Below are 23714 nucleotides of genomic sequence, written 5' to 3'. Positions count from 1 at the left end.
GCGGCGTAGTCTGGGCTGCGCGCGCCTTAAAGTGGCGAGCCCTGGAACAGCCCCCCCCCACCCCCAGGACCCGAAGGCTTTGCCGCCAAGTGAACTTGGGCTTCAAGATCCGACTCGGTGATCGTCCGACCTCTGGGCCCGAATCGCCCCTGAACCGAGCGGCGAGCCTCGCTTCTTGGGCCGGAATTCCCTGTAGGAGAGGACCTCAGCCCCCCACCCTTCCATCACACGAACACCAACACTCCTCTTGATGCACAGAACGAATGAGATGTCCAGGAGAAAGCCGAGGTGGAAAGGATTTTGCAACCCCGGGACCACTTGGTTTCTAACCAGGCGTTTGAGTGCCTACTGCATGCGAGGAGCCGGGATGCGGGTGAACAGGACCCAAAGGTCCCTGCCTTCGTGCAGCTTATGTGCCAGAGGTGAAGACCAAGAAAAACGGGCAAACGAGACGACTTTAGGCATAGTGTTGTGATCGAATAAGAAAAGGGGCTTGATGGACTGCAGGGAGACCTGAAGAAGTGCCATTTTTGCTGAGACCGGTTGGTAAGAAGTGAACCAGGAAAGGATCTGAAAGAAGGTCATGGAAGGTAGAAGGAGTGACCAGTACAAAGGTGGGAATGGCCGTGGTGGGAGATAGAAACGTCATTGTTGTGGCTGAGAGAAAGGGGAGAGTGGGGAGGGGAGGTCAGGATGAAGGCAAAGCCTGGTCATGTGCGGTGACTTCCTTGCTGTTTAAGCAGGCACACCTGTTGGTCTGGCCTGGACTCAGTTTACTACTTGAAAAGCAGAGATGATAAAAGTTCCCATTTCAGTGGATTGTCAGGCGGACTAAATGACACACAGCAAATGCTCCATTACGTTGGGTGGTAACTTATAGTCCATCCACTGGGCAAGAAGGCTTTGTTGAGTATCTACTTTGTGTCAGGCCCCTTGTCAGTGCCCGGGTGCAAAGTCAAGAAGCACTGACTTCTACCGTCCCCACTCCCCTTACGCTCCCACTCCTCTTCCTGGTTTCTTGTTTTCTTCGGAGTGCTTCACCCCTGCGACTTCTGCACTGCTCGCTGGTTCCAGGCACTTTCTAGGCACTGATCTCCACTTTGTTCCGCCGGCAGTAACTGGAGCCGGCCTTCGCACCGAGTCCGCTTCTTAGCCGCACCGCAGCCGGGCGGGCCGGGTCGGGCCTCAGGACCCGGGCGGGGTCGCGGCGAGGAGCCTCTCTCGCCTGGGAAAGGGCCCGTGAGCTCTTCACAGTTAGGACCTGAAGCCGCCTTAGGCGGGAATGGCTGCGGGAGTGTTTGTCGGCACCCTAATTGACATTAAAGACACTAACCACCCAGGGGTCCCAAAAGCAAAGGGCTCGCCCCATCCCCAAGCCAAGCTGTGGAAGAAACGTCAGATCCTTCCCTTCCCGCTGCCGCACCCCCGCGGCCTGGACCTCGGCCGGAAGTCGGAGGCCCTGAGGCGGAAGGGGCGGGACCGGAAGCCCCTTCCCGCGAGTGTGCCACGTCAGAGGAGGTTGTGGCCGAGCCGGTGACGGATCCCCGGGTCGGAGCTGTACGGGATGGCGGACTGGGCTCGTGGTGAGTGCGGGAGAGCCGAGGCGGATGGCGGCGGGGCCCGCCGGCACCGACGCCGCTGCCCGCAGGAGCCGCCTTTGCCTGCCCCCCATCCCGCTGGGTGGCCTCGTCCGGGAGACCCTCGGGGCGGGCGGCGACGGGGCAGGGCGGCCGGGCTGCAGCCAGCAGCACGGTGGAGGAGTCCCTGGGGCCCTGTGGGCGGTCCTGCCCAGCTGCTCCGTGAAGCTGCTGGGTCCGGAGGCCCGCAGTCCCCACCCCTGCGAGATGGTTCTGTCCGGGACCTCGGCCGGGCCGCCTGGTCGACGGGTCCCGGAGGCTAGCCCCCTCGGAGTGGGGGCTGCGCGTGATGAGAGGGCCCAAGCAGGCCGCGTACGGACTCGGGCTCAGGGTGCCCCACTTGCCCCCTGGGAGCCCCTCTTCTCATTTGCCAAGTGGAATGCTGTTGCTTGTTTCGCTGGGCTGTTGTGACCTTTAAGGAATTAATGGATACAAGGAGTTGGTAGAACGCTAACGCCTCTAATTTTGGGGTCTGTACACATTCGTGGTTCTTAGGGCTGTGCTCCTATTAGATGAGTCTCATTGAGGTTTCTGGGCCAAGGCAGATATGCACTCTGAACTTTGGGGGAGGCAGTTGTCACCCACCCGATAGGATGGTAATTTTAAATCACCAAGCCCAGCCCCTGTCGTGGGCCAGGTCTCAGCAAACACCATGCTCTGGGTGTCATACAAGGCCCTGTGTGGGGTGCAGAAGTGAGCAGACCTAGGCCCTGCTCTTGGGATCAGTCTCAACCTTTGTTACTAAGGCTTTCCTAAGGCTTTACCAGAGTTCACTGGTTTTCTCTGAGAACAGGTTCTGTGTACGTCGCTGGTGATATCCATGGAGGGAAGGTACAGGTTCTGTCACAGAATGTCAGAAAGTGCTGGTTGGACTGAGCCCTTTGGAGGTGCCTACGCATCCCAGCCTGGATGAGTACACAGGACGTGTGCTCACGCACACTTGTTTATACAGTCTGTCTTGTGTGTGGAGTCCACGTGTTGGATCCTGGGTTAGGGCGGGACCTGCTCAGTAGGCTCAGGAGGGCCCAGTACCTCCGGACACCCGACTGGGCCAGATGGGATTGGAGTGAGAGCCCTGAGGCCACAAAGGGCTGAGGTGCAGGGGATGCTCGTGGGTGGATGCATGCCCTCAACCTCTGTCTTTACTTGCAGCTCAGAGCCCCGGCGCTGTGGAGGAGATTCTAGACCGGGAGAACAAGCGGATGGCTGACAGCCTGGCCTCCAAGGTCACCAGGCTCAAATCGGTCAGTGGTGGTGCTCTCCTTTTGCCTCCACCTAGCATCCTGGAGGGGGTATCGGAGGGAGGGTGAAAACCTGGAAGGGTTTCAGGTAGTTCCATCATCCTTGTCCCGTCTGTGGCACACTCACTTGTGTGCGGCCCAGGTGGCATTTGGATCTCCTGACCTCTGCTGGTCTTGCTGGGGGTCAGGTGCTGTCCACTGTGTTTGTCCTGGTCTGACCCTACCTCTTCTGTGTTCTGACCAGCTGGCCCTGGACATTGATAGGGACGTGGAAGACCAGAACCAGAGCCTGGGCGGCATGGTAAGGCCCGTGTTTTGCGAGTGTCACGGTCACCTCTGCTCCCCACCGCCTGCTGTGCAGCCCCCACATGTGTGTGTGTTGTGGGGTCACCGCCCCTGTGTGATGATGATGGGATTCCTTCCTCAGGACACAGATTTCACGAGTGTGACGGGCCTCCTCACGGGGAGCGTGAAGCGCTTTTCCACAATGGCACGGTCTGGGCGAGACAACCGGAAGCTTCTGTGTGGTATGGCCGTGGGCCTGATCGTGGTCTTCTTCATCCTCTCCTACCTCCTGTCGAGGCCAAGGACGTGAGCCAGTGGGAGCTGGCTTCTGCGGGTGCCTCGGGCAAGCATGGTCCGCCTCTGCCTGGCGTCCTGAGCCAGAGAACTTAACGACAAAATACTCCTTTGAAACGATGATTGTGGCTTAGGAAGCTTGTTCCTGTGTGGCTGGGAGGCTCTGACCCAGTGAGCTTGTGTTAGCTGGTCCCACGTGTGCAAGGGGCCCATCTTCACGGGGTAGCCAAGGCCCACCTCCTCTGCCACCTTGGGTGCTAGAAGCCCCAGCAGAGTCAGGTCCAAGCAGAGCAGCTGGGAACCCTGGACACGGTCACCTGTGAACAGCAGCTCTTCCCCTGGCCCTCGAGTTTCTGAACATCCCCAGGCTCTTCTACGCTGTTCTTGTCTGGATAAGGCCATGTCTGGTATTTGAGATGCTTGGAGCTGACATAGGAAGGGGGTGTGGCGGTGAACCTCAAATCATCGCTGTCACCTTCAGCCGAGTGTTCTCAAGCCAGAGATGGCAGTTGCTCCTGCCCAGAGCTGCTGGGCGTCCGTGGACTAGTGGAAGTCAAGGGTCCTGCCAGGAGGCCTCTTCCTGCCTTCCAGTCCCACAGCTGAAGCCCGACCCTCAGGGAAGGGCAGGGGTTGTGGATGGAGTTGGGAACTGCAGCCTTCGCTGAAAGCATGGGGCTCACATTCTGGTGATCTCCCGGCCATGTATCCAGGTGCAGAAAGTGATACTTTCTCACGATTCAAGATCTACCCAGAGCACCAGAGATCTATTTCCAGGAGACCAGATCTCTGGAAACAAGTCTATCTGGCATTTCAGAGTCAGGCAGGGTGTGAGGAGGGACTTTCGTGGGTATAGACAGGAGGCTTCCAAGTAAGGACTCTTCATAGGACCTAGAGGTTAGTTTCTGAGGGTCAGCGGGCAGTTTCCACCAAGCCTGGCCCTTCCACTGCGGTGTTTGCCCATCTCTCCCTGGGCCCTCAGCGCCCACTCGGTCAGTCCCCTGCTCACTCGAACCTCGAACTGAACCACAGGCCGAGCCAGACTAGTGGCTTCTTACCCCACTGAGACCTCAGTATCCTTGTCTTCACAAAAAACGCTTATAAGAAACGAGTCACCGGCTGTGTCCTTCCCTGCCCTTGTTCGACTTTCTGGTTTCCTAGTCAGCCCCCCTTACTCCCTGAGGGCTACTGGCTCACCGTCCGCCTCCCCGCACGCTCGTGCCACGCGCGGTCACCTGCGCCAGCCGCATCTGCTGCCCCACGTTGCTGGTGTCTGGCCCCGGGCACCGCGCCTCTGGTGCCGCTGCTGCGCCTCCCCTCGTCCTCCGCCCAGCAGGCTGGCTTCACCTCGCACGCTTGCCTTGGTGCCCTCTTCCGCTGTACCTGCGACCTGAGTGCGCCGTCTCGTCCGGCGTGTGCTTGTGTCTCCCCCGGTGAGACTGCCTTGCTTGTCTCCGCGTCTCTGGGGCTTGGCTGTTGCCCTGTCCTCCTGGACGTTCCTTCGCAGGTCTCTGGTCCTGCCTTGACCCCCAGCGCCCTGTGCACTGCGGCTTTGGCTTCGCCTGCTTCTCATCTCACACTGAACCTTGTCGCGGGGCTTCGTCCTCTGGCCACCAAGCTCAACAGCTGCTGCCTGTGCAGTGTCTCCATCTGGTTGCCACAGGCCCTGCAGATACACCGAGACCTGAGCTCCGTGGCCCCCACCTTGTCTGGGCCTGCTAACCTTGCTCCTGAGAACGTGGCTCAGCCATGGCAGCCTTCCCCCTGCAGATGCTTTTATGTGGTGTGCCCCCTTGTCTTGGCAAGGCAGACCAGGAATTTAGGGTTTGCCTTCAGGGTGGCACACCGGCTGCTGTGTTCTCTCCTCAGGTCTCCGTCTGTGCCTCCCCACCTCTCCACCTCCACGGCTCTTTGCAGCCCTTCCACCTATTTGGGGGTCTGGGTTCTAGTTTCTTTCTGGTTTACTTTCTTGCTTCCTACTCTCATTGTGTTAGGTGAATTCCTGAAGGGAGCAGGGCACCCCTGCTGCCGCTGTGTCGGCAGGGGTTCCTGTGGGGCCTTCCCTGCTCAGCCCTGTACACTGAGCACCTAATCCTGTGGGTAAGTGGGGTTTGCCGAGGTTGATCCCGGAGACCATAAAACAGAAGGACTTGGAGCCTCCCTCTGTGCCAGGTGAGGATGAACTGCCAGGTTCTATCCCATAATTCACGGACAACACATTCAGCAATCAAAATTTGGAATAAAAAGCTTCGTGATGGAGTAAACCCCAAGCCTTTGGTGTTTTCATTTCCTTGGGGGCTTCAGATAGCTTGGTCTGGAACTGACTCTGCTCCATAAACTGGCCGTGGGCACCAATGGTCTGGACTTTGCTGCTTTCCTTCTCCTGGGTCCCTTCTCCCCTCCTCACTCATCCCCTCAGGCGGGCAGACGTGAGCTTGCCACTTCCTGTTGCTGGACCTTCCTTTGCGCAAGTTTCTGTGACTCAGATGATAGCATTACCTCTTCAGGATTAAAGGGATGCAGGTGAGGTGTTTAGAACAAGTAGCCTGACACGGATACAGCTGAGTGAGGGTGAGCAGCTGCAGCCCACAGTCCCACGGGGGTGACAGGGCTGCCTGCCCAGGGCTGGGGTGAAGGTTAGACTTCATTCCTCAAGGCTGGCCTTGGACTCCAGGGCATCCTCTGGAAATGCCCCTCTTCATCACAGCTCAGACACCCCCTTCCCTGCACAGATCTTATGCTTCCCGTATTATCTTTGATGTTTAACAGATCACCTTCAAATGTAGTCACTTAAAGTTGCAGTAATACTTTATGTCTCATGGTTACTGCTGGAGTTTGAGACAGGCAGAGCGGAGATAGTTGTCTCTGTGATGTTAAGGTCTCCGTTTGGAGACAAGAGACTGGCACTGCCATTTGCTGAAGGCTCACACACATCTATAGGTCATTGGTGGTGTGAGCTGGGGGCCCAGCTGGGTTCACTGTGTTGCCATGTGTTGAGCTTCCTTACAACATGGTGGCTGGTGTGACAGTGAGCAAAGAGAAGAGGGACGTCCAGGCAGAAGCTGTTTTCTTTGTATGTTGCATGGCCTGGCTTCAGAAGTCACGTAGCATCACTTTATTCAGGACGGTCACAGGCTCTAGATTCCAGGGGAGGGACACAGACCCCATCTCAGCAGGGGAGAGGCAGTCACACAGGGAGAGGACCACACGGGAAGGGACGAATGCAGATGTGACCGTCTTTGGAGGATACAGCAAGGTGCGGAGGGCAGCGCTCAAGGCAGAATCAGAAGGGCAGGCATAGCAGCGTCTGATGCTCCTGAGCCCTCCTCTCTGCTCAGACCCCAGGCCCTGGAAGCTAGGATGGGACCTGACATGGGCTGGCATGATCGCCCGTGGGGGCCCCTTTCTGGAAAATGTTAATCGTCCCTCAAGGCAAACCATCGCTAACGGAATCCGTGATTTATTGTATATCTGGGCACAGCAGGAAACACGTTTAGCAAATGGGAAAGCATAGAAATAACAGCTGGTCACAACTGTCCGAGCAAGCATGCTCTGCCCTGCAGGGCCAGGCCGGCTGCAGCCCAGCTGGTAGAGGAGCCGCCCAAAGCCCTCAGCTCAGGGACTCTGTTGTTGGGGGGACATGATGTGCAGAGGCTTAGTTAGCGTGACGGGTGGGGCGGGGCCAGGGCTAGTCCACGTCCACGACCAGGGGTGTCATGTAGTCAGAATGCTTGATGCCAAAGGTGACGATCGGGGCGCGGGGCTTGGTCACTGTCACCTGGGAGAGGAGAGGCTGTGAGGGGCCGGCACCCCTGCCCCCACCCTGCAGGCTCTGCCCTCACTGGGGCTGGGGCTGCTGTACCCCCTAAACCGCCGGTCAAGGTGACCAGCAGGAAGCCCCTCTCAGAGCCTGGTGTGTGGTGACACTCGGCAGCGCTCACCGTCACCAGTGTTTGGGGACACTGGGGACCCAGAGCCTGCCGGCTGGGGAAGGCTGGTGCTGGAACGCACAGTGTTCTCATGGTGCCTGGCCCCCGTGACCCTTGTAGGCTTACAGACCCGTCCCCACCCCACCCCTCGGGGCAGTACTCTTGCCAGACCTTCTCAGGGCTGTGGGCTCCTGGTCCTGGCTTGTGGGTCTTGTCCCCCGGGGGCTCCACTCGGGCAGCCATGGTGTACTGTGGAGCCTTGAACTTGGTCACCTGGACATCGGTCTGGCGGTAGGCTGCGGGACCTGGGGTCTGGGAGGTGAAAGAGGCTCGCACAGGCTCGGCCTGCCAGGGCGTGTGACCCCAGAGGGCAGGGGCTGGCATCGGACCCTGGGTTTCAGGCCCCAAGTCACTGTGTGTCAGGGGACTCTTCTGTCTCCAAACGATGGCCACACCATGTGACAGTACCCTAGTGCTGTGGGGCCCTTCTCTGTGTGGGATGTCACCTTCCCTTCAGCCTGGCCGTGGCAATGACACCCCAGTCTGTGCCAGCCCCAGACTTGTCCCTTCCATGAGTGTGTGTGAGAGAGGACTCTTCCTAGTTGCGGACTCAAGGGCCTTGGGCTGGTGAGGTCAGCGGTGCTGTGATGCCACCTTGCCAGTCTCCCCAGGCTCCCCAAGCTCCCGGGTACACAAGCACCTCAGGGCCTTTGCACTGGCTGTTTCTGCAGCCAGAACCCTCCTCCCCCAAATATGTCACAGCTTATTTTTCTCCTCTTCTCAGCTTCTTCCTGCACGCCACCGTGTCTCACACTGCTCCTCGCCCCTCAGGCGGCACCCCACTCAGGCAGCACCCACACACTGGGTGTTGAGGTGTTCGTCTCTCCCCAGCACCATCGGTCTCCATGCCGAGCCTCGGCCTCTTCGTCCTCGTCCACTGTCTGCCCCTCCTCACCTCTGGGATGTAAACCCGTGGGGGTGGGGACAGACGTGTGGCAGGCTCCAAGAGGATGAAGGAGCTGAGGGGCTTCGGGAGGATGGGGGTCAGGCTGGTGGGTCCTAGGTTCTGGGGGAAGGGGCCCGAGGGCCGTCTCTCTAGGGGTAAGCAGTGCTCTGCCCGAGCCGGGTGACCCTTGCCTTGTGCAGGTCGTCGCTGAAGCTGCCCAGCTTGCTGCGGCCCTTGATGGAGAAGGCGGGCTGGGAGGCCTTGCCGACAGTGTGGGGCCCCATCACCACGGGCAGCATGTAGGCAGCGGGGCCTGTCGGGGGCACAAGTGCCGAGTCTCTGGCTGGACGGAATCCTGTGCCCGGAGTCTCCACCCCCATCAGGCCAGACCCCTTCACCCGCCCTGCCCGGGATCCTCGACCCGGTCAGCCATGGGCCATCGGGGCTGTGGCGGACCTGGGGTGCTGTCCACTCGGAAGGTCTTGGTTCGGGCAGAAATGGAGTGGCTGGGCGCCGAGTCGAACACATGCTTGGTAGATTTCTCTGGAAAGTAGTGGCCTGAGGGTGGGGGGAGGAATGGTGTGGGTGCTGGGACGGGGAGGACCATCCAGCAGATGCAAACAGGTGCCCGGCCCTGCTCGGGCGGTTCTAGGAAGACCTGCGACGTCGCAGGCCTGGGGCCTCTGGGCCCCAGTGAGTGGCGACCGGGATTGTGCACGGGTGTCCATGATGGAAATGCTGGCTGCAGGGGCTGGGGGGAGGCAGGGGCTGCTTTGAGAAGGAGGGCGAGTCTGACTTGGGCCTGGTGCGGTGACTTTGGCCAAGGAAGGCCCAGGTCAGAGCAGGGCACTAGGGTCTCAGAGGCTGCAGTGGTGTCACAGCTCCACCTCCAGGCCTGATGGTATCCCTTCATGAGGAGAAAGGTGGGTCAGGAGGGTGAGGATGGCTGTACCCCTCACACCCTGGCCCTGCCAGGCCTGCAGTGGCCACCAGCAGGCTTGGGCGGGGCAGGGCTGGGGCTGGGCCAGAGTCCGTCACCAGGGCCGGGGGTCAGCGTGGTCTTAGTGCAGTAGCGCCCCAGGATGGAGTAGGCGGGGCCGATGTCCTTGCCAGTCCTCAGTATCTTGGGGTTCACGCTGTAGCGGGGCCCTGGGGAGCAGTTCTCTGCCAGGAGCATGGGGGCCCCGTGGAAGCTGTAGGCCGGTGCACGCAGCTTGTCAGGCGTGTGCTTCACAAAGCCTGTGGGGCAGGGGCTCTGAGCAGCTTGGAGCCAGACCCTGCCCTTCTCCCCCAGACCCCCCATTGACCCCAGAGGGGTTGATGGGCTGGGAGTCAGGGATGAGCCCTGGCCATCCCCGGGCTCCCCGCAGACCTGGCTCCTGCCCCCTCCCAGGCTCCCAAGCGCTTACCTGTGGTGGGTGGAATCAGGTACTTGGGTCCGGGGCTGCTGTAGAGGGCCATGATGGGTCCCCGGGGGCGATGGGGCCTCCAGGTGCCCACCCATGCCTCCTCCGCCATGCCTGGCTCTGTCCACGGATGGAAGGGTGACAAGGTGCTAGGAGGCCTGGGCCCTCCACCCCCATTACATCCCAGAGGGCAGTGCCTCTGCCCCCACTGAGGGGCAGAACTGCAGGCCACAGCCTCCTCAGTGGGGTCTTGAGTTGAGGCCCAGACTTCAGAGCAGTGGGAGATTCTGCCGCACCAACCCGTCCCCCCGCAAGGGGAGGAGCCTCAGAGCCTCGTGGACAAGCCCATGTCTCTTTCAGCGCTCACGGGCCACCCCACAGTGGCTCTGAGGGGGTCTGCGCAGGTGCTTCCGGCTCAGAGGACCCTGGACGTGACTGGGCAAGGAGCAGTGGGCAAAGGTGGGGAACTTCTGGGGTGAGACTGTGCCGTGGGCTGAGCCGGGGTCTGCTCTGGAGGGGCCCTCACCTCCTTAGTCCAGGAGAAATGCTCAGAGCAACCTATGGACCGAGCCTTCTCAGAGGCAATCCCGTCGCACTGGCCTCGGTGCCAGGGAGTCCCAGAAAAGGAGCATGGCGAGGAAGGCCTCTCCCTCTCTCTCCTCTCCCCCTGGGGGCTTCGAGAACTGGGGAAGGGGCCCGGCCCCTGAGCTCTAGAATGTGGCTCTGTGGGGTGGTGGGTTCTAGATCACTGTCCGTGTGATGGAGACAATGGCCTCAGCCCGTGGAACCCGCCCCCCCCGCCCATGCCTGGCTCGGGACCCGGGTCTTTGCTCCTTGTTGCAGGGTGCAGGCCAGAGGCGCAGAGGGCAGGAAGGGGACAACTAGGTCCTGGACTAGGACGGTGAGGCCATGGGACCCAGAGTCCGAGTGGCCGAGGAGTAAGGTCCTCAGGGGCAGAGCTGAACCTCCTCAGTCCTGCCCCCGGGAAGGACTGAGCTGGGGAAACTGAGGCACAAGAAGGCTCTGGCTGTTGGGGACGCTGGGATCCAGGGTGCAGTAGGGCTGCCCTGGTTTGGGGTGGGGGCAGGAGTTGGCATCGGAAGCTGCTGCTCTGCTGAGGGCCCTTTCCCTGACCCTGCTCTCCCTCCTGCATCACGCTGGCTGTGCCCGCCCGTCGGACCCTGAGTGTCCTCGTTAGCATGTCCTTCTTGGGGCTCCGGCTGGGGCTCCGGCTCTTTCCTTGGGTGACTTCTCAATCCCCTGGACCCGTGTCATGTGTATATTGTGCACATTTATTGTCTCAAAATGATAACCTTCAGATGCAGAGCGCCAGCACCCAGCCTCTTCCCTCAGCCCTGGCCACTTCCTCTCTCTGGGGCTCTTTGCCCTTCCCCGCTCTGAGCCCCTGCCCCCGACCTCTGCCTCCGCAGGCCTTCTTGTGTCCTGATGCCTCCCTGCATCTACATGTCTCGCCTATCTGTCTGTCTTGCTTTGTCCACCTGCCTACAAGGGCGTCTGCCTGGATTTCTGTTGGTGGGTCTGCCCTCTGTGTGGGGTTACTTATACGTGTGTGCTCCGCTCACATGATCCTATGTGTGAGCCTGTAGTTGTGTGCCTGAGGGTGGGGAGAGACGGGAGGCGGAGGCTGAGCTGCAGGAGGCTTTGTTGATTGGCTGGCTTGAGGATACATTCAAGCACAGGGAAGTGGAAGGGGTGTCGTCGTCATGGTCGCCTGTGCGGCTGGTCCTACGGCTGCTTGGAGCCACATCTGGGGTCCACTAGGCATCGTCCTGACTGCCCAGCACTTGCACCCAGGAGGCAGACACGTGTGGGCCAAGAGGCCTGGGGTTCCCGTGCCCGGTGATGAGTAACTAGAGAGCCACGGCTCCATCAGGCAAACAGGCCCAGGCCAGCCTCTGGGGGGACGGTGGGCTCTGGACATGGCAGCCGGTCCCCTTCCAGCAGCTGGGGAAGCGGGGTGTGCTCATGTGTGTTTGCATTTGTGTGTGTGTCAGGTGTGAGCGTGTGCGTATGCATGTATGTGCATGTAGGGGGAGGCTGAGGGCTGCTCTGCAGGCAATGAGGTCTGGGATGTCCACCCCTGCTGGCTGAGGCAGGTCAGGCTGTCTGTGGGGTGCTGGGGTACGGGGTTGCTGCACTGGGTGGGTGATGAGGGGCTATGGCATTTGGTGGAGGGCCTGAGGAGTAGGACTGTGGGTCCTGCTAGGGCTGCAGGCCTTTAGGGAGTGGGGTGCCCCCCTGGCCACGGTACCAGCAGCTTGACCAGCTCCGCCTTGTGCATGGGCTGCAGGCCATCTGTGCAGGACTTGAGCTTGGTTACCGCTGCCTTGGCATCTGTACTGACGTCGTACTTGCCCAGGGGCCCCTCACAGAGCTCCTCTGCAGATCCCACCAGCAGCATTTGCAGGAAGTCGATGAAAAACTCGTTGTTGTCCTCCCCCGTGGCCAGTCCTGTGTTGGGATGAGATGAGGCCAGGTCAGGACTCCTTCCAGCTCCACCCCCAGACCTCCCACCTCTAACCTCAGCGGTCTCCAGACCTTCCCCATCAATGTCCCCCTCACCTGCCCCAGATCTTCCTCCAAAACATCCCTCAGCTCCACCTGCCCGCAGACCCCTCCCGTCACCCTAACCTCAGCGGCCTCTTTCCCCTCTGGGTTCCCTAGCGTCACTGAGGAAGGAAAGCCAAGCCTCTGACTCAGTGGAATTTCCCCTCCGTGTGAGGTTGGCTGACCTGGAGCTTGGATCGGGGTCAGGGTCAGCCTGGGCTGGGCTGGGTTGGTGACATTGGGCTTGGTGGTGACACAGGGGCTGGGAGAGAGGTTGAGCTGGGCTGGGGTTGGGGTAGGGTTGCCTGGGGACTGGGGTCGCCAAGGGCAACAGGGTCATTGTCCACATCTGTGTTCTGTGATGGAGGTGGGTTGGGGTGCCTGGGAAGGTGGGCACCAATCACTGCGGGGCCCAGTGCCTGGATTTCTGGCTTCCCACGTTCCCGCCCATTTCCCCCGACACCAGCCCCCCGAATGTGCCGGAAGCACCTGTCAGCGCACAGACTCAGCACGGTACCGGGCAAGGAGGGCGCCGCCCCCCCTCACGGCGGACGCGCAGGCTCCTCAGGAGCCGCCTGGACCTGCTTTCCGCCTCACAGGCACCTGTCCCGGGGGCGGGTCCGACCTGCCCGTCAGGACGCAGCCAGTGCGAGCCGCGGTGGGGCAGCCGAGGGTGTGTCCTCTCCCCCTGCCCAGCAGTGGTTGCCGAGCAGCAAGGGGCCTGGGGTGCTGTGTGAGGGGTGCTTGGCAAACGTTTGGGGTGAGTGCACAGAGGTAAGGGGGCGACGGGAGCCTGGTCAGCAAGGAAGGGTGGTGTGGCTGGGGACGCTGAGGGCCTCTGGCCTCGCTTGGCTTGCGGCTGAGAGTGGCAGGCTCTTGGGCTAGGCCCAGGCCTTTCTTTTGGGGTAGGGATCCCCCCTCCACTCAGCATGCTTTGTGGGCCAGCGCTGGGCTCTGATACCTGAGACAGCCTGGAGGTCTCCACTGGGGCAGGGGTGGGGGACTTCCTGGGGTCTGCAGATCTGGGCGGTAGGAGATGGGCCCAGGGCCACAGGAGGCCCGAAGTGGGCAGCAGCCTCCAGGGGATGGAGGGTGGGCCTGAGAGTGACTGAGGGGCGAGGAGCTGGGCCGTCTCTGGGACCTGGTGGGATTACAGTCACTTGCAGGAAGTGAGGAGGGGCTGCAGTCTGACTCAGCTTCCTTCTGTGGTCATCCAGCCTGGGGAAGTCTAGGATCTGGGGGAGACAGTCCAGTGCTATGATGGAGAAAGGGGGCTGCAACACCTGGGCCCATGACTAGACGGCCCCTAGAGCAGTGCTGCAGTCTGGCCTTTACGCTGTGGGCCCTCTTCTCCTGTCCCATGCTGCCACCTGGTGGCCAATGGCATCCTGCAGGACAGGCCCACTCTCCACAGGGCCCCTGTGAGGATCCAGGGTTTCAGGCCCTACCTGGCCCCCAGGGGCTCCTCATTCAGTACTGACACCTCCAGATCAACCTTGTCCGGATTGGTTACCCTGCCTCTGCTTGTCACCCTGCCCCTCACTTGCCCCCAGCTGTCCCTGAGTCTGTCACAGACCACAGACCCTTGTCCTGTGTCCTCTGAGTACTCAGAGCCTCTCGTCCACTTGAGTGTCTGTTTATAACAAGTAGTCTGCAGTCCCCTTTGCTAACATGAAAGGAAATCCATGGGCGATATAACCTACTTCTGCTCACAATTCCAAGAATGTAGGAGAAATAACGCGTAATGAGGTCATCTGTAACAAAGCACTGTGGCTTCACGAGTGAGACTGCTTTCGGCAAATTTGAGCCCCTCCCCGTCCCCAAAGGCCCAGGGGGTTCTGGTCAGTGGGACAGGCCTTGCTCTGATTATGCTTTGATGGACCCACATCATCTTCTTTAACTTAGTGGTCCTCTGGCTGCTTGCTGGGCCACCTGGAGAGATGTTTAAAGGCGCTGTCCCTGGGCTGTGACATAGTCCAGACCCATGGAAGCGGGGTTCCGGGGGCAGGGCCTGGATATCTGCCCTTCTGAATCCCTCCGGCCCCAGTGGAGACCGCCCGCCCAGCATTTATTCCCCTTCCTCTGCACTTTTCTCCCAGTCTCCAGAGTGCTGTGTGTTGGTTTGATATGATTTCAAATGCACTTTTTTATGACTTGAGTGAAGTTGTTTTAATCCACCAGTTGTTTTATGACCAAGACCAAAAACAGTTTTTTTTGGAAGAAAAGTTGTTTTGATTTAAGAATGAAGTGAGCTGTGTCAGGGTCACTCCCTAGCAACAGGGCACTGGATGCCGGCTCCTGGCTGGTTAAGCCGACTCTCTCGAGAATCTCACAGAAAAGGTACACCTCGACTAAATGTGGACTTTATTCCTGTCGTCTCCCCTTGTGTGGGACAACAGTGTAATTAACCTGCCGCTTGCTTGGATTATGTTATGTCTTTATTGCCTTCTTGTAAAGAGACATTATCCTTGAGCAGTTATTGTAACTCCCGCGTGAACCTGTGTTGAATAAACTATTGGCAAAGACAGTCTCAGTCTCTGAGAGTGATCTGCCGCCCCCTCCCGCAACAACACGGCTGCCCCACCTGGAGGTGGGCTGGGTGCCCCCCTTTACTACGTTTGGATTGCGCTTTCTCTTTTTCCCCAAACGCCGGGCCCCTGGAATCACATGCTATTGAACGTTGCTCCTGCAGCCCTTCACAGGCGCCGTCAGTTACGGAATCCCCAACAATCTCTCATGGTTGCTGAGGATTTGAGCCTCAGTTCTGTCTTGCTCTGCTCACTCCTCCAGGTACCATTCTTGGTGACTCTGCTATGCACATACCTAGCCCACCCCACACCTTGACCTTCGTTCCCCTGGCCTCCTCCCCTCCTGTGGTGTTGCCCTCCACCCGCTTCAGTCAGTCACCGTCAAGGTTATCCCCTGGTCTTTGCAATACCAATAACTGCACTCCCTGCTCAATTTCTTTTTCAGGTGCCCCTGCCTCTGGCCATGTCCTTTCCCTCAGCTCGCTGCCTCTGGTGCGCAGCAGTTACTCAGGAACTGCTCTGGCCAACCGTCACAGTCCTACCCACATCCAGTCCACCTGGCCTGGATCTACCGCACCGTGGTTAAGAACATTCCCTCGCTCACGGTCAAACCCCCTTCCTGTCCCACCCTCTCCCCCGACACTGGATAACTCCACCTCTTCCTCTCCACTTGCCCACTCAGCAGGGTGTGCTGACCTCATGTCAAGACCTCGCCTTGGGTGGGGTCTTAGTGCTGCCCACGACTTCTAGATTCCCAGGATGGGTGTCCTCTCATACTTTGAGATGGCTATTGTCGCACTGCGCCTCCTGTCTTACCCTCTGGGCCTCAGAAACTGAATAGGTCAGAAAAAAACTACACATAGTCTTATCACCAAATCTATCACCCTGCCTTCATTTCCAGGTTTGTGTTTCTTCCTGTTGCAAGAGAGGACCTGTCTTCACGCATACCAATGGCAACCCTCCTCTGTTACTTCTCCCCACATGAAGGCTTTGTCATCTCTTTCTGCAGTATCATGTTTTTATCTCTACTGCATCATTCTCAGTGTAACAGGGAAGAGCCAATTCTGTTTCCATGTTGGATCTGTTTCTTTGACGTTAACCTTTGCTTTTCGTTGCTTTTGTTACTATAGCCATACATAATGGCCTGCCTCAGGGAACCCTCTGCCTGAATGTTAAAGTGCCTCTGTTCAGCTCACAGGGAGGCAATCTGACCCTGCCTACCTGTGAATGGCCGCAAGAAAGAAAAAGTAACACAACCCCTCACCCGTTTTGCAAGACTGATAGTCCTTTTGACTTTACTTCCTCACCGCCCCTCCCTCTCTGATCCTATAAAAGAAAGTGGCACCCAGATCCCTCATAAGATGGTTGGGGGCACCGAGTCCGCCATCTTCTCCGTCTGCAGGCTTTCCGAATGATGTCGTGCTCCTTGCCTCCGCGCCTCGTCTCCGATTTACTGGCTTGTCGTGCGGTGAGCGGAGCGAGCTTGGACTCGGTAACATCACCAGCATCTACTCCTGCTGTAACGTCACCCATCTGGAAGCAGAACACAGCACAACAAAAGCCACCCCCTAGCACTAGTGCTGCAGGCTTCCCCGTGGTCCTCAGACCACGCTCCCCTCGGCTTTATCTCACCCTGAGCCCCAGGAGGCTCCCAGCCTTCTGTCTTCAGGTTGCATTTGGCTAACGGGGAGGGACAAATAGATTCTGCATTCATTAACGTTCTAGTCATGGATCTTGTTCTGATGGAAAATTACAGTCAAAATGTTCTTAAAAAAAAAAAACCCACCGGGTTCTATCAATTCATAACGTGTTTGGTTCATAATTTTCAGAGACGTGCAAATACCAAGATCACATTTGTTAAATTATGGAACTCATCACCGCAACCTGCAAAGGCTCTGTTCTTCTAGTTCTTGAACATTTACTTGTGCCCTATGACCTTAGGTGCCCTCATGAAAATATGTGACATTCCGTTCTGGGACAGAAAAACTAAGGTTATTAAATACTGAAGATATCAGACAAGTCAGTATGTCAGACTGTCTGATTCGCTTGTTAATGAGGCAGGACTGAACACGGCTGCCTTTCTTGTAGAAACACTGAGCGTTCATTCGGTAGTCAAATTCTCTTAGCAGGACTCCTCCCCTGGGTAACTATCATATCGGAAAATGGTCTAGACCTTATATGGTTTAGAGCTAACATTTTTGTTCGTAATAAAGCTAAAAAAAAGTCTTTTTTTTTACATCATCATCATTGTATTCAAATTACATATATCTTTATCAATAACTGTATTCATCAAGTTACGATGAAAAATATTGAAACCAAGCAGGAGGGGCCCTCCTGGCTACAAAAGCCTCTCCATGTCCCCTGTTTCTTGTTTGTAGGAAAAAGGCTTCAGCCTCCTGGGCCTTCCCAGAGTTCCAAAGGACAGATTCAAACAGCTACTAATTAGGGAGGGGAGGGCGTACAGAAATAAAGGAGGAGCAGTCAGCTAATAATAGAGCAGCATAAGGCAGGGTCCTGGGTCCTCCTCGAGAGATGTACATAACAATAGGTCTCTGAGTTCTTCTGCAGGAACTAAGGCCCCCAACCAGCGGGGGATGGTAAATTCTGGCTGAGCACAAGAATCCTGGAGCACCACCCTGTTACCTCACCACCAGCCAATCAGAAGAAAATCACACACTGCAGCCCTCACCCCAAATTTTGCCTTTAAAAACTCTTCCCCCCAAACCATCAGGGAGTTCCAGTTTTTTGAGCACGAGCCACCTGTTCTCTTGCTTGGCTTTTGCAATAAACCTTTCTCTGCTCCAAACTCTGACGTTTCAGTTTGTTTGTCCTCACTGTGTGTTGGGCACATGAACTTGGGTTTGACAACGATTCTGTCGAGCCAGCCAGGAGTCTGTATCCATGGTGGGTGGACCCCAGCCGGGGCATCCCCTTCCCTGAGTCCCCAGCGGCTGCCAGAGCTCATTTTGCTCCAGGGAACTCGAAGGGACTCTCCCTGACAGACACTGACCATCCCGGCCCAAGGCTGTCTGGAGATGAGGAATGTCCTGAGCTCTCCAGTCCACACTCCGTGTCATTTGGGGCTGATTCACTCCACCCTGCACAGCCTGGGAATTCTACCCGTTCCATCTGGGTTCATTCCATTGCGAGCAGTGAGCCTCCCTGGGCTTGTTGTGAACCATTCTGGGCCCGTTTGTCTTTTAGGAGCCGGGCCAATCTGTTTGGAGGCCTCCATCTGGGAGTGGGAATGGAATTTTTGGACCGCGCCTCATCGGATCTCTTGTCTGTGTGGTTGTATTTGTTGTCTGTGTGTATCAGGACTTGCATTGGGCGGTTGAGACGTCTCTGGGAATGGAGCTCACGTGTGATGACACCAGGGTGTTCTTCCCTATTGCTTTGGCTTGGCTTACTGCAGAGCACTGGTTGGGACCAAGGCTTGGTCGTTTGGCCCCATGTCTGATGGGGCATTGGTTGGGTTTCTCCCCTTTGGATTCAAGCTTGGTCCTTTGGTTTCGTCTCTGACTGACGGGCCATTGATTGGGAATCTCCTTTTCTGGGCCTAGGGAACTGCGACCATGAGAGACTGTTCTGCATTGGTTTGCTGTTTGCTTGATATTTCACAAACTGACAGTGAATAATTAAGTATGGGTGATCAGAGCTCTGTTCCGTCTTGTAGTCCCCTAAGGTATATTTTGCAAAACTGGGAAATCCTCAGCTATGCTCCCATGAATAAAAGAAAATAGCATTTCATTGCAACCCTGCATGGTCTCAGTACTCCTTGGGATCTGGAGAACAGTGGCTGTAAATTGTAACTCCATCCTTTCAACGGCAGGGTATTTGACTGCATTTCAGTTTGAATTTCCAAAGGCTAGTGTGTGTAGCCGATCTGCCCACTGGGAGTGGGGTCTCGCTGAACTGTGAGCGTGCATGGTCTGCACTTCCCTGATGGCCCATGGGGGCGTGTAGCCCACGTTGCTGACCCGTGTTCCACACTCAGAGTTGGGTTTGTACACAGCTGATGGGATCTGGGTCTCATCAGGGCCATCCAGGGCTTCAGCTCTGGGATAGTGTGGGGTCACATCGACACTGACAGGAGCCGGGTCCCCTCAGGACCTGCCAGGAAGCAGTGCAGCTGGAGAAGAGGTGAGGGAAGGTGGGGAGAAGGTTCCTGTGCGTGGCTGACCGCGGAGGGGCTCCATCTTCAGAGGACCCAGGAGGGGAAGGAGCTGATGTGGAAAATTGTGGGTTTTAGCCAGTTTGTGTATGTGGTGTAGACAGAGCGCAGAGTTGTTCTTTGGCGTGTGGCGTCCGGTTTTCCCAGCACCGTTTATTGAGGGGACTGTCCTTTCCCTGGCGCATGTTCTTGGCTCCTTTCTTGTGAGTTAACTGACCACATACCTGTGAGTTTATTTCTGGGCTCTCTATTCTGTTGCTCTGGTCCGTGTGCCTGTTTTTGTGCCAATTCCACGCTGTTTTGGTGACTGTAGCTTCATAACATAGTGTGAAGTCAGGGAGGGAGATGCCTCCAGCCTGTTCTCTTTTCTCAGGGTCGCTTTGGCTATTTGGGGTCCTTTGTGCTTCCACACAGATACTAGGAGGAGTTGCTCTATTTTGGGGGAAAATACCATGGAATTTTGGGAGGGATTGCATTCACTGTGTCCATTGCTTTGGGTAGAATGGGTATTTTAACAATATTAATTTTTCCGTCCCCTGAGAACAGAATGTCTTTCCATTTATTGGTGTGTTTTTCAATTTCTCCATCAATGTCTTAAAGTTTTCAGTGTGCAGGTCTTTCACATCCTTGGTTAACTTTATTCCCAGGTATTTTGTTCTTTTTGATGCAGGTGTAAATAGGGTTGCCTTCTTTCTCTTTCTGATGGTTCATTATTAGTGTTTAGAAATGCAACTGATTTCTGTGTATTGATTTTGCAACTTTACTGAATTCATTTATTAGTTCTAATAGTTTTTTTGTGGAATGAAGTGGAAAATTGGAATTCCAAAATCCCACTGTTTCTACCGTATCCAGGTCATCCACAACACGGAGGACAGTGGCTCCTAACATAACCTTCCCCCAGTGCCTCTAAATGACATGTGGACTTTGGGTGAACTGGATCTGGGTAAAGCTTGGCTTCTATATGGAAGTTTGATGTTTTCTCTGCTTTTCTGGCGTGCTATTGGCATACATGATGTTTTGAAAAGTAATTTACTTTCCAGTAATTTCAAACGTACAACTTTACATACATAAAACAAGTCTTGTACCTTGATTAAATATACTCCTAAATATTGATGTTGACATTATTTAAAACGGAATTGTTTTCATAAATTCTTTTTCAGATTATTTTTTGCTAGCGTATACATATAAGACAGATTTTCATGAATTGATATTTTGTTCTATAACTTTGCTTAATTAGCTCAAATAATTTCTTTGCTGATTATAGGTAGTTTTATATGTAAGATGATGTGACCTATGCTCTGTGAATAGACACAGTTTTAATTTTTCCATTCACATATGGATGCCTTTGGTTTCTTCCCTCAAAACTCTGGGTAGAACTTCCAGTACACTATTATCGGTGGTGGAGGCCAGCTTCCTGGCCTTGTTCCTGATTTCAGGAGTAAATCTTGCAGTTTTTAACATTGAGCATGATGTTTGCTGTGGCTTTGTATGCTACTCTTTTTCATATTGAACAAAATTCCTTTTATTCCTACTTTCTTGAGTGTTTGTATCATGAAATAGCGCTGGATTTTGATTATAGCTTTTTCTGCAGTAATTGATACGATCATGTGTTTTTACTTCACATCTTTATAGTTGTTCAATACATTGCTTAGTTGTTTTTTTTTTTGCGGTACGCAGGCCTCTCACTGTTGTGGCCTCTCCCGTTGTGGAGCACAGGCTCCGGACGCGCAGGCCCAGCGGCCATGGCTCACGGGCCCAGCCGCTCCGCGGCACGTGGGATCCTCCCAGACCGGGGCACGAACCTGTGTCCCCTGCATCGGCAGGCGGGCTCTCAGCCACTGCGCCACCAGGGAGGCCCCATTGCTTAGGTTAATGTGTTGGCCACCCTAGCATTTCCGGTGTGGAGATACTTGCTTATGGCGTCATCCGTTTAATGTTCTGTTGGTTTCTTGTTGCTCTGATTTTGTGGAGGATCCTTGCGTTTATATTTGTGAGGTGTACTGCTGTACTTTTCTTTTTTATGACGTATTTGTGTGACTTGATTAGATTTGGCTTGGTGTTGGTGGTTTGAAGGGTTAGCATTAGGGCTGGGACTGGGTTATGGTTGCCCTATGTGACCCCACACATCCCAGACCAGGCCGCCTGCCTCTGACCTCTGCATCCTGCCCGCCAGCTCCAGCCCGGCCCTCTAGAGACTCCTCATCCCCCAGAGGACAGGGGTGACCGCCCACTTGGCCTCCCTCCCGCCTCTGCCTGTCCATCTGTCCTCCCTGAGTCAGGATACCTCTTCCTCCGTGAGGCTCCTGGATTCCGGCCTTGGAGGCCCCCCCGCCGCCCACATCTTCCCCCGGGAAGATGGACTCCCTGGGACCTCAGATTGGGACTTTGTGTGCAGATGGGCCACCACAGAGCTGCCCAGGTTGACCTGTGTGCGGGGGGTCCTCATGGGGGGAATTTGGACACAGACACACAGGGGAGAAGGCGATGTGACGGCAGAGATGGAGACGGGGCTGGGAGTGGCCTGGGACTGACTGACCTCAGAACCCGTGGAGGAGCGGGCCCCCAGCACCTTGACCTCGGGCTCCAGGCCTGAGAGGAAGTGTCCCCTGTCCCAACCCCGCCCCCTGTCTGCTGTTCTGTGCGGGGGCCACAGGAATCCCACACCTGGCCTGCGGGGCGTGGCGCTGTGCTTGCTGACACCCAGGACCATCACCGGCTGCCCCCGCTCTGGGCATGACCCCCACTCCTCCTCGGGGAGGGACTCAGGGCCCAGGACTCCTGATCCACACACCCCTGTCACGGCGACCTTCCCCCCTCACCCAGCCATCCATGGGGCACCTCAGGCCGCAGAAAGGAGCTGCAGTGGCGTAGTGACCTCGGCGAGTGGCCACAGGCCACCCCACCCCACCCCGAGACCTGAGTGTGGCCATCTGAGAAGGGACCCACAAGCCCCCCGACCCAGGCGCCGCGTTTCACAGGGCAGGTCCTCTTACCGAGTCTCTGGAGGGTGGGTGTCGAGCAGGGGTGACTGAGGGCTGTGAACATGTGGGCCAGAGAGGTCCTCCCCAGGAGCCCAGGCACAGTGAGCCCGGGGCGTGTGCATCCCTCCCCTCCTGTACCCCACGGAGTGAGGATAAAGCCCCAGTGACCCCCAAGAAGAGACAAGACACCCAGAGGACTAGACCATCCACAGATCAGGGATTGAGTGTCCACCTCATTTCCCTGGAGAGAACAATGTCTTCACAGGGGCTTAAGACTGCCCCATGTGCCCACAGACACCCAGCTTCAGTGAACCAGCCACACAGCGAACCCCCTTCCAGGGTCCCCTGTGTTAATAGACCCAGCCTTTGGGGGAGGGGGGCCGGCCCAAGCGAGGATGCACGTGCTCCAGTGCTGGACACTCACTGCCCGTCCCCCTGCCCACCCCCTGTCCCTCTCCTGCACCCTGTGGCCTCACCCCCTCAGGAACCCTCCTCTCCAGGCTCCAAGCACCCACATTTCCCACCTCCACTTCAATTTGCCTGTTTCCCGCCAGCTGAAGAGGAGGGCAAACGTCCCGCACTGGTGTTTTCAGCAGTGTAGACAGGGTTTCCTTTCTCTTCCTGGCGGGGGTCTGGCCTGGACACCAGTGGCTTCCAGCGGCGCGGGGCTAGGCGCCGCCCTGCAGGGAGCAGCCCTGATCCCGCGCCTACAGCGCCGCCTGCTGGACACTGGGTGGTTTCCAGCCCTGTGGGGCTTGGGCGCCGCCCTGCAGGGAGCAGCCCTGATCCTGCCCTACAGCGCCGCCTGCTGGTCTCTCCGTCCTTCCATCCGGCACAGTCTTCACCTTCCCCGCTGCCTTGGATGGTCCCTCTCCACACTGTCCGGCGATCAGCCCCTCGTCCCCACCGTCGTCACCCCCAGCTCCACACCCCTCCTCCAGCCTCAGGGATGACCCAGGACCCTTCCTGGGCTCCCCGCCTGCCCACCCTTGGTCTGTGTCCTCAGTCCACCTGTGCAGACAGGTGAGGATCCCCTCCAGAGGCTCCCAAACGCTTCACCCCTACATCCTCCCTGGGGTCGGCCCGTGTCCTGTCAGGATGTTCCACCCTCAGCAAGCCCCCAAGTACATGGCAAGGGCAGGCGTCAGGCCTGCTGCGTGCACTGCTGTGTGTCCTGCTGTATACACAGGCATGACCCTGCCCCAGGGTGCAGGAAAGGCAGCCTTACCTCGGGACGTGGAGAGAGGGGCTGCCCACAGGGTGGACGTCAGCTCTCGGCTCAGCAGGCAAGGGCAGCCGGGTTCTCGCTCCTTGGACCCTTTCTCACCCAGCTGGATCATAACCCGGCTTTGTTCCCACCCCTGTTGTCCCTCCATTGGCCTCGCTCTTGTGAGCAGAGCAGGGCAGCATGGTCTGTGGTTACAGGCTGAGACACACAGACACTGGCTGACCCGCGTGCACCCAGCTGACCACGCGGAACGGGCACTGCACCAGGGCCCGTGCGGTGTGGGTTCACCTGCCCACAGAGAGGCCGGGCCTCTGTCCTGGCTCCAGAGGTGACCTTGAGTCTGACGGGAGTGTCCGTGCTCCGTGGGCCTCGCTCCAGGCTGGTCTGTGCTGACGGCGTGATACACGGTGGGGCTTCCCGATTCCCCCCGGGGGCTGGAGGCCAAGGTCAGGCACATGGCGGTCCCCACATTGACGTGACAGACCCCAATAAACCCTGCA

At 57.3% G+C, this 23714-nt stretch overlaps 3 protein-coding genes across 4 annotated transcripts; 1 reads left to right on the top strand and 2 right to left on the bottom strand.

Moving 5' to 3' along the window:
* Window positions 1-76: 76 nt before the first annotated feature.
* On the top strand, window positions 77-5677 carry BET1L (Bet1 golgi vesicular membrane trafficking protein like). Of its 2 annotated transcripts, none has more exons than XM_079929848.1 (4): window positions 77-614; window positions 2790-2881; window positions 3123-3179; window positions 3306-4564. In XM_079929848.1, the coding sequence occupies exons 1-4, from the start codon at window positions 584-586 to the stop codon at window positions 3471-3473; spliced, it is 348 nt and encodes a 115-aa protein (XP_079785974.1). In that variant the 5' UTR covers window positions 77-583; the 3' UTR covers window positions 3474-4564. The 2 variants fall into 2 exon arrangements, with proteins under 2 accessions (XP_079785974.1, XP_079785975.1); XM_079929849.1 differs by lacking the exon at window positions 77-614 and adding an exon at window positions 639-1583 and having other exon boundaries at window positions 3306-5677.
* Window positions 5678-7142: 1465 nt separating this feature from the next.
* On the bottom strand, window positions 7143-9847 carry CIMAP1A (ciliary microtubule associated protein 1A; the record flags this gene model as incomplete). Its single annotated transcript, XM_079928319.1, has 6 exons — window positions 7143-7232; window positions 7555-7695; window positions 8521-8642; window positions 8786-8887; window positions 9368-9568; window positions 9739-9847. 6 exons carry the CDS (start codon window positions 9845-9847, stop codon window positions 7143-7145), a joined length of 765 nt encoding a protein of 254 aa, XP_079784445.1.
* Window positions 9848-11951: 2104 nt separating this feature from the next.
* Window positions 11952-23326, bottom strand: SCGB1C1 (secretoglobin family 1C member 1; the record flags this gene model as incomplete). Its single annotated transcript, XM_079928316.1, has 4 exons — window positions 11952-12382; window positions 12609-12792; window positions 13265-13325; window positions 23215-23326. The coding sequence occupies 4 exons, from the start codon at window positions 23324-23326 to the stop codon at window positions 11975-11977; spliced, it is 765 nt and encodes a 254-aa protein (XP_079784442.1). The 3' UTR covers window positions 11952-11974.
* Window positions 23327-23714: the final 388 nt, after the last annotated feature.

The sequence above is a fragment of the Stenella coeruleoalba genome (assembly GCF_951394435.1).
Source record: "Stenella coeruleoalba genome assembly, chromosome: 8".
NCBI lineage: Eukaryota > Metazoa > Chordata > Mammalia > Artiodactyla > Delphinidae > Stenella > Stenella coeruleoalba.
This window is presented reverse-complemented; position numbering and strand designations above follow the sequence as displayed.

Bases quoted from the DNA above. Each gene is read 5' to 3' on its own strand.
- BET1L (XM_079929848.1), top strand. From the start codon at position 584: ATGGAAGGTAGAAGGAGTGACCAGTACAAAG. The intron at 2,882-3,122 runs GTCAGTGGTGGT...TGTTCTGACCAG, and splicing joins AGGTCACCAGGCTCAAATCG to CTGGCCCTGGACATTGATAG. The intron at 3,180-3,305 runs GTAAGGCCCGTG...TTCCTTCCTCAG, and splicing joins ACCAGAGCCTGGGCGGCATG to GACACAGATTTCACGAGTGT.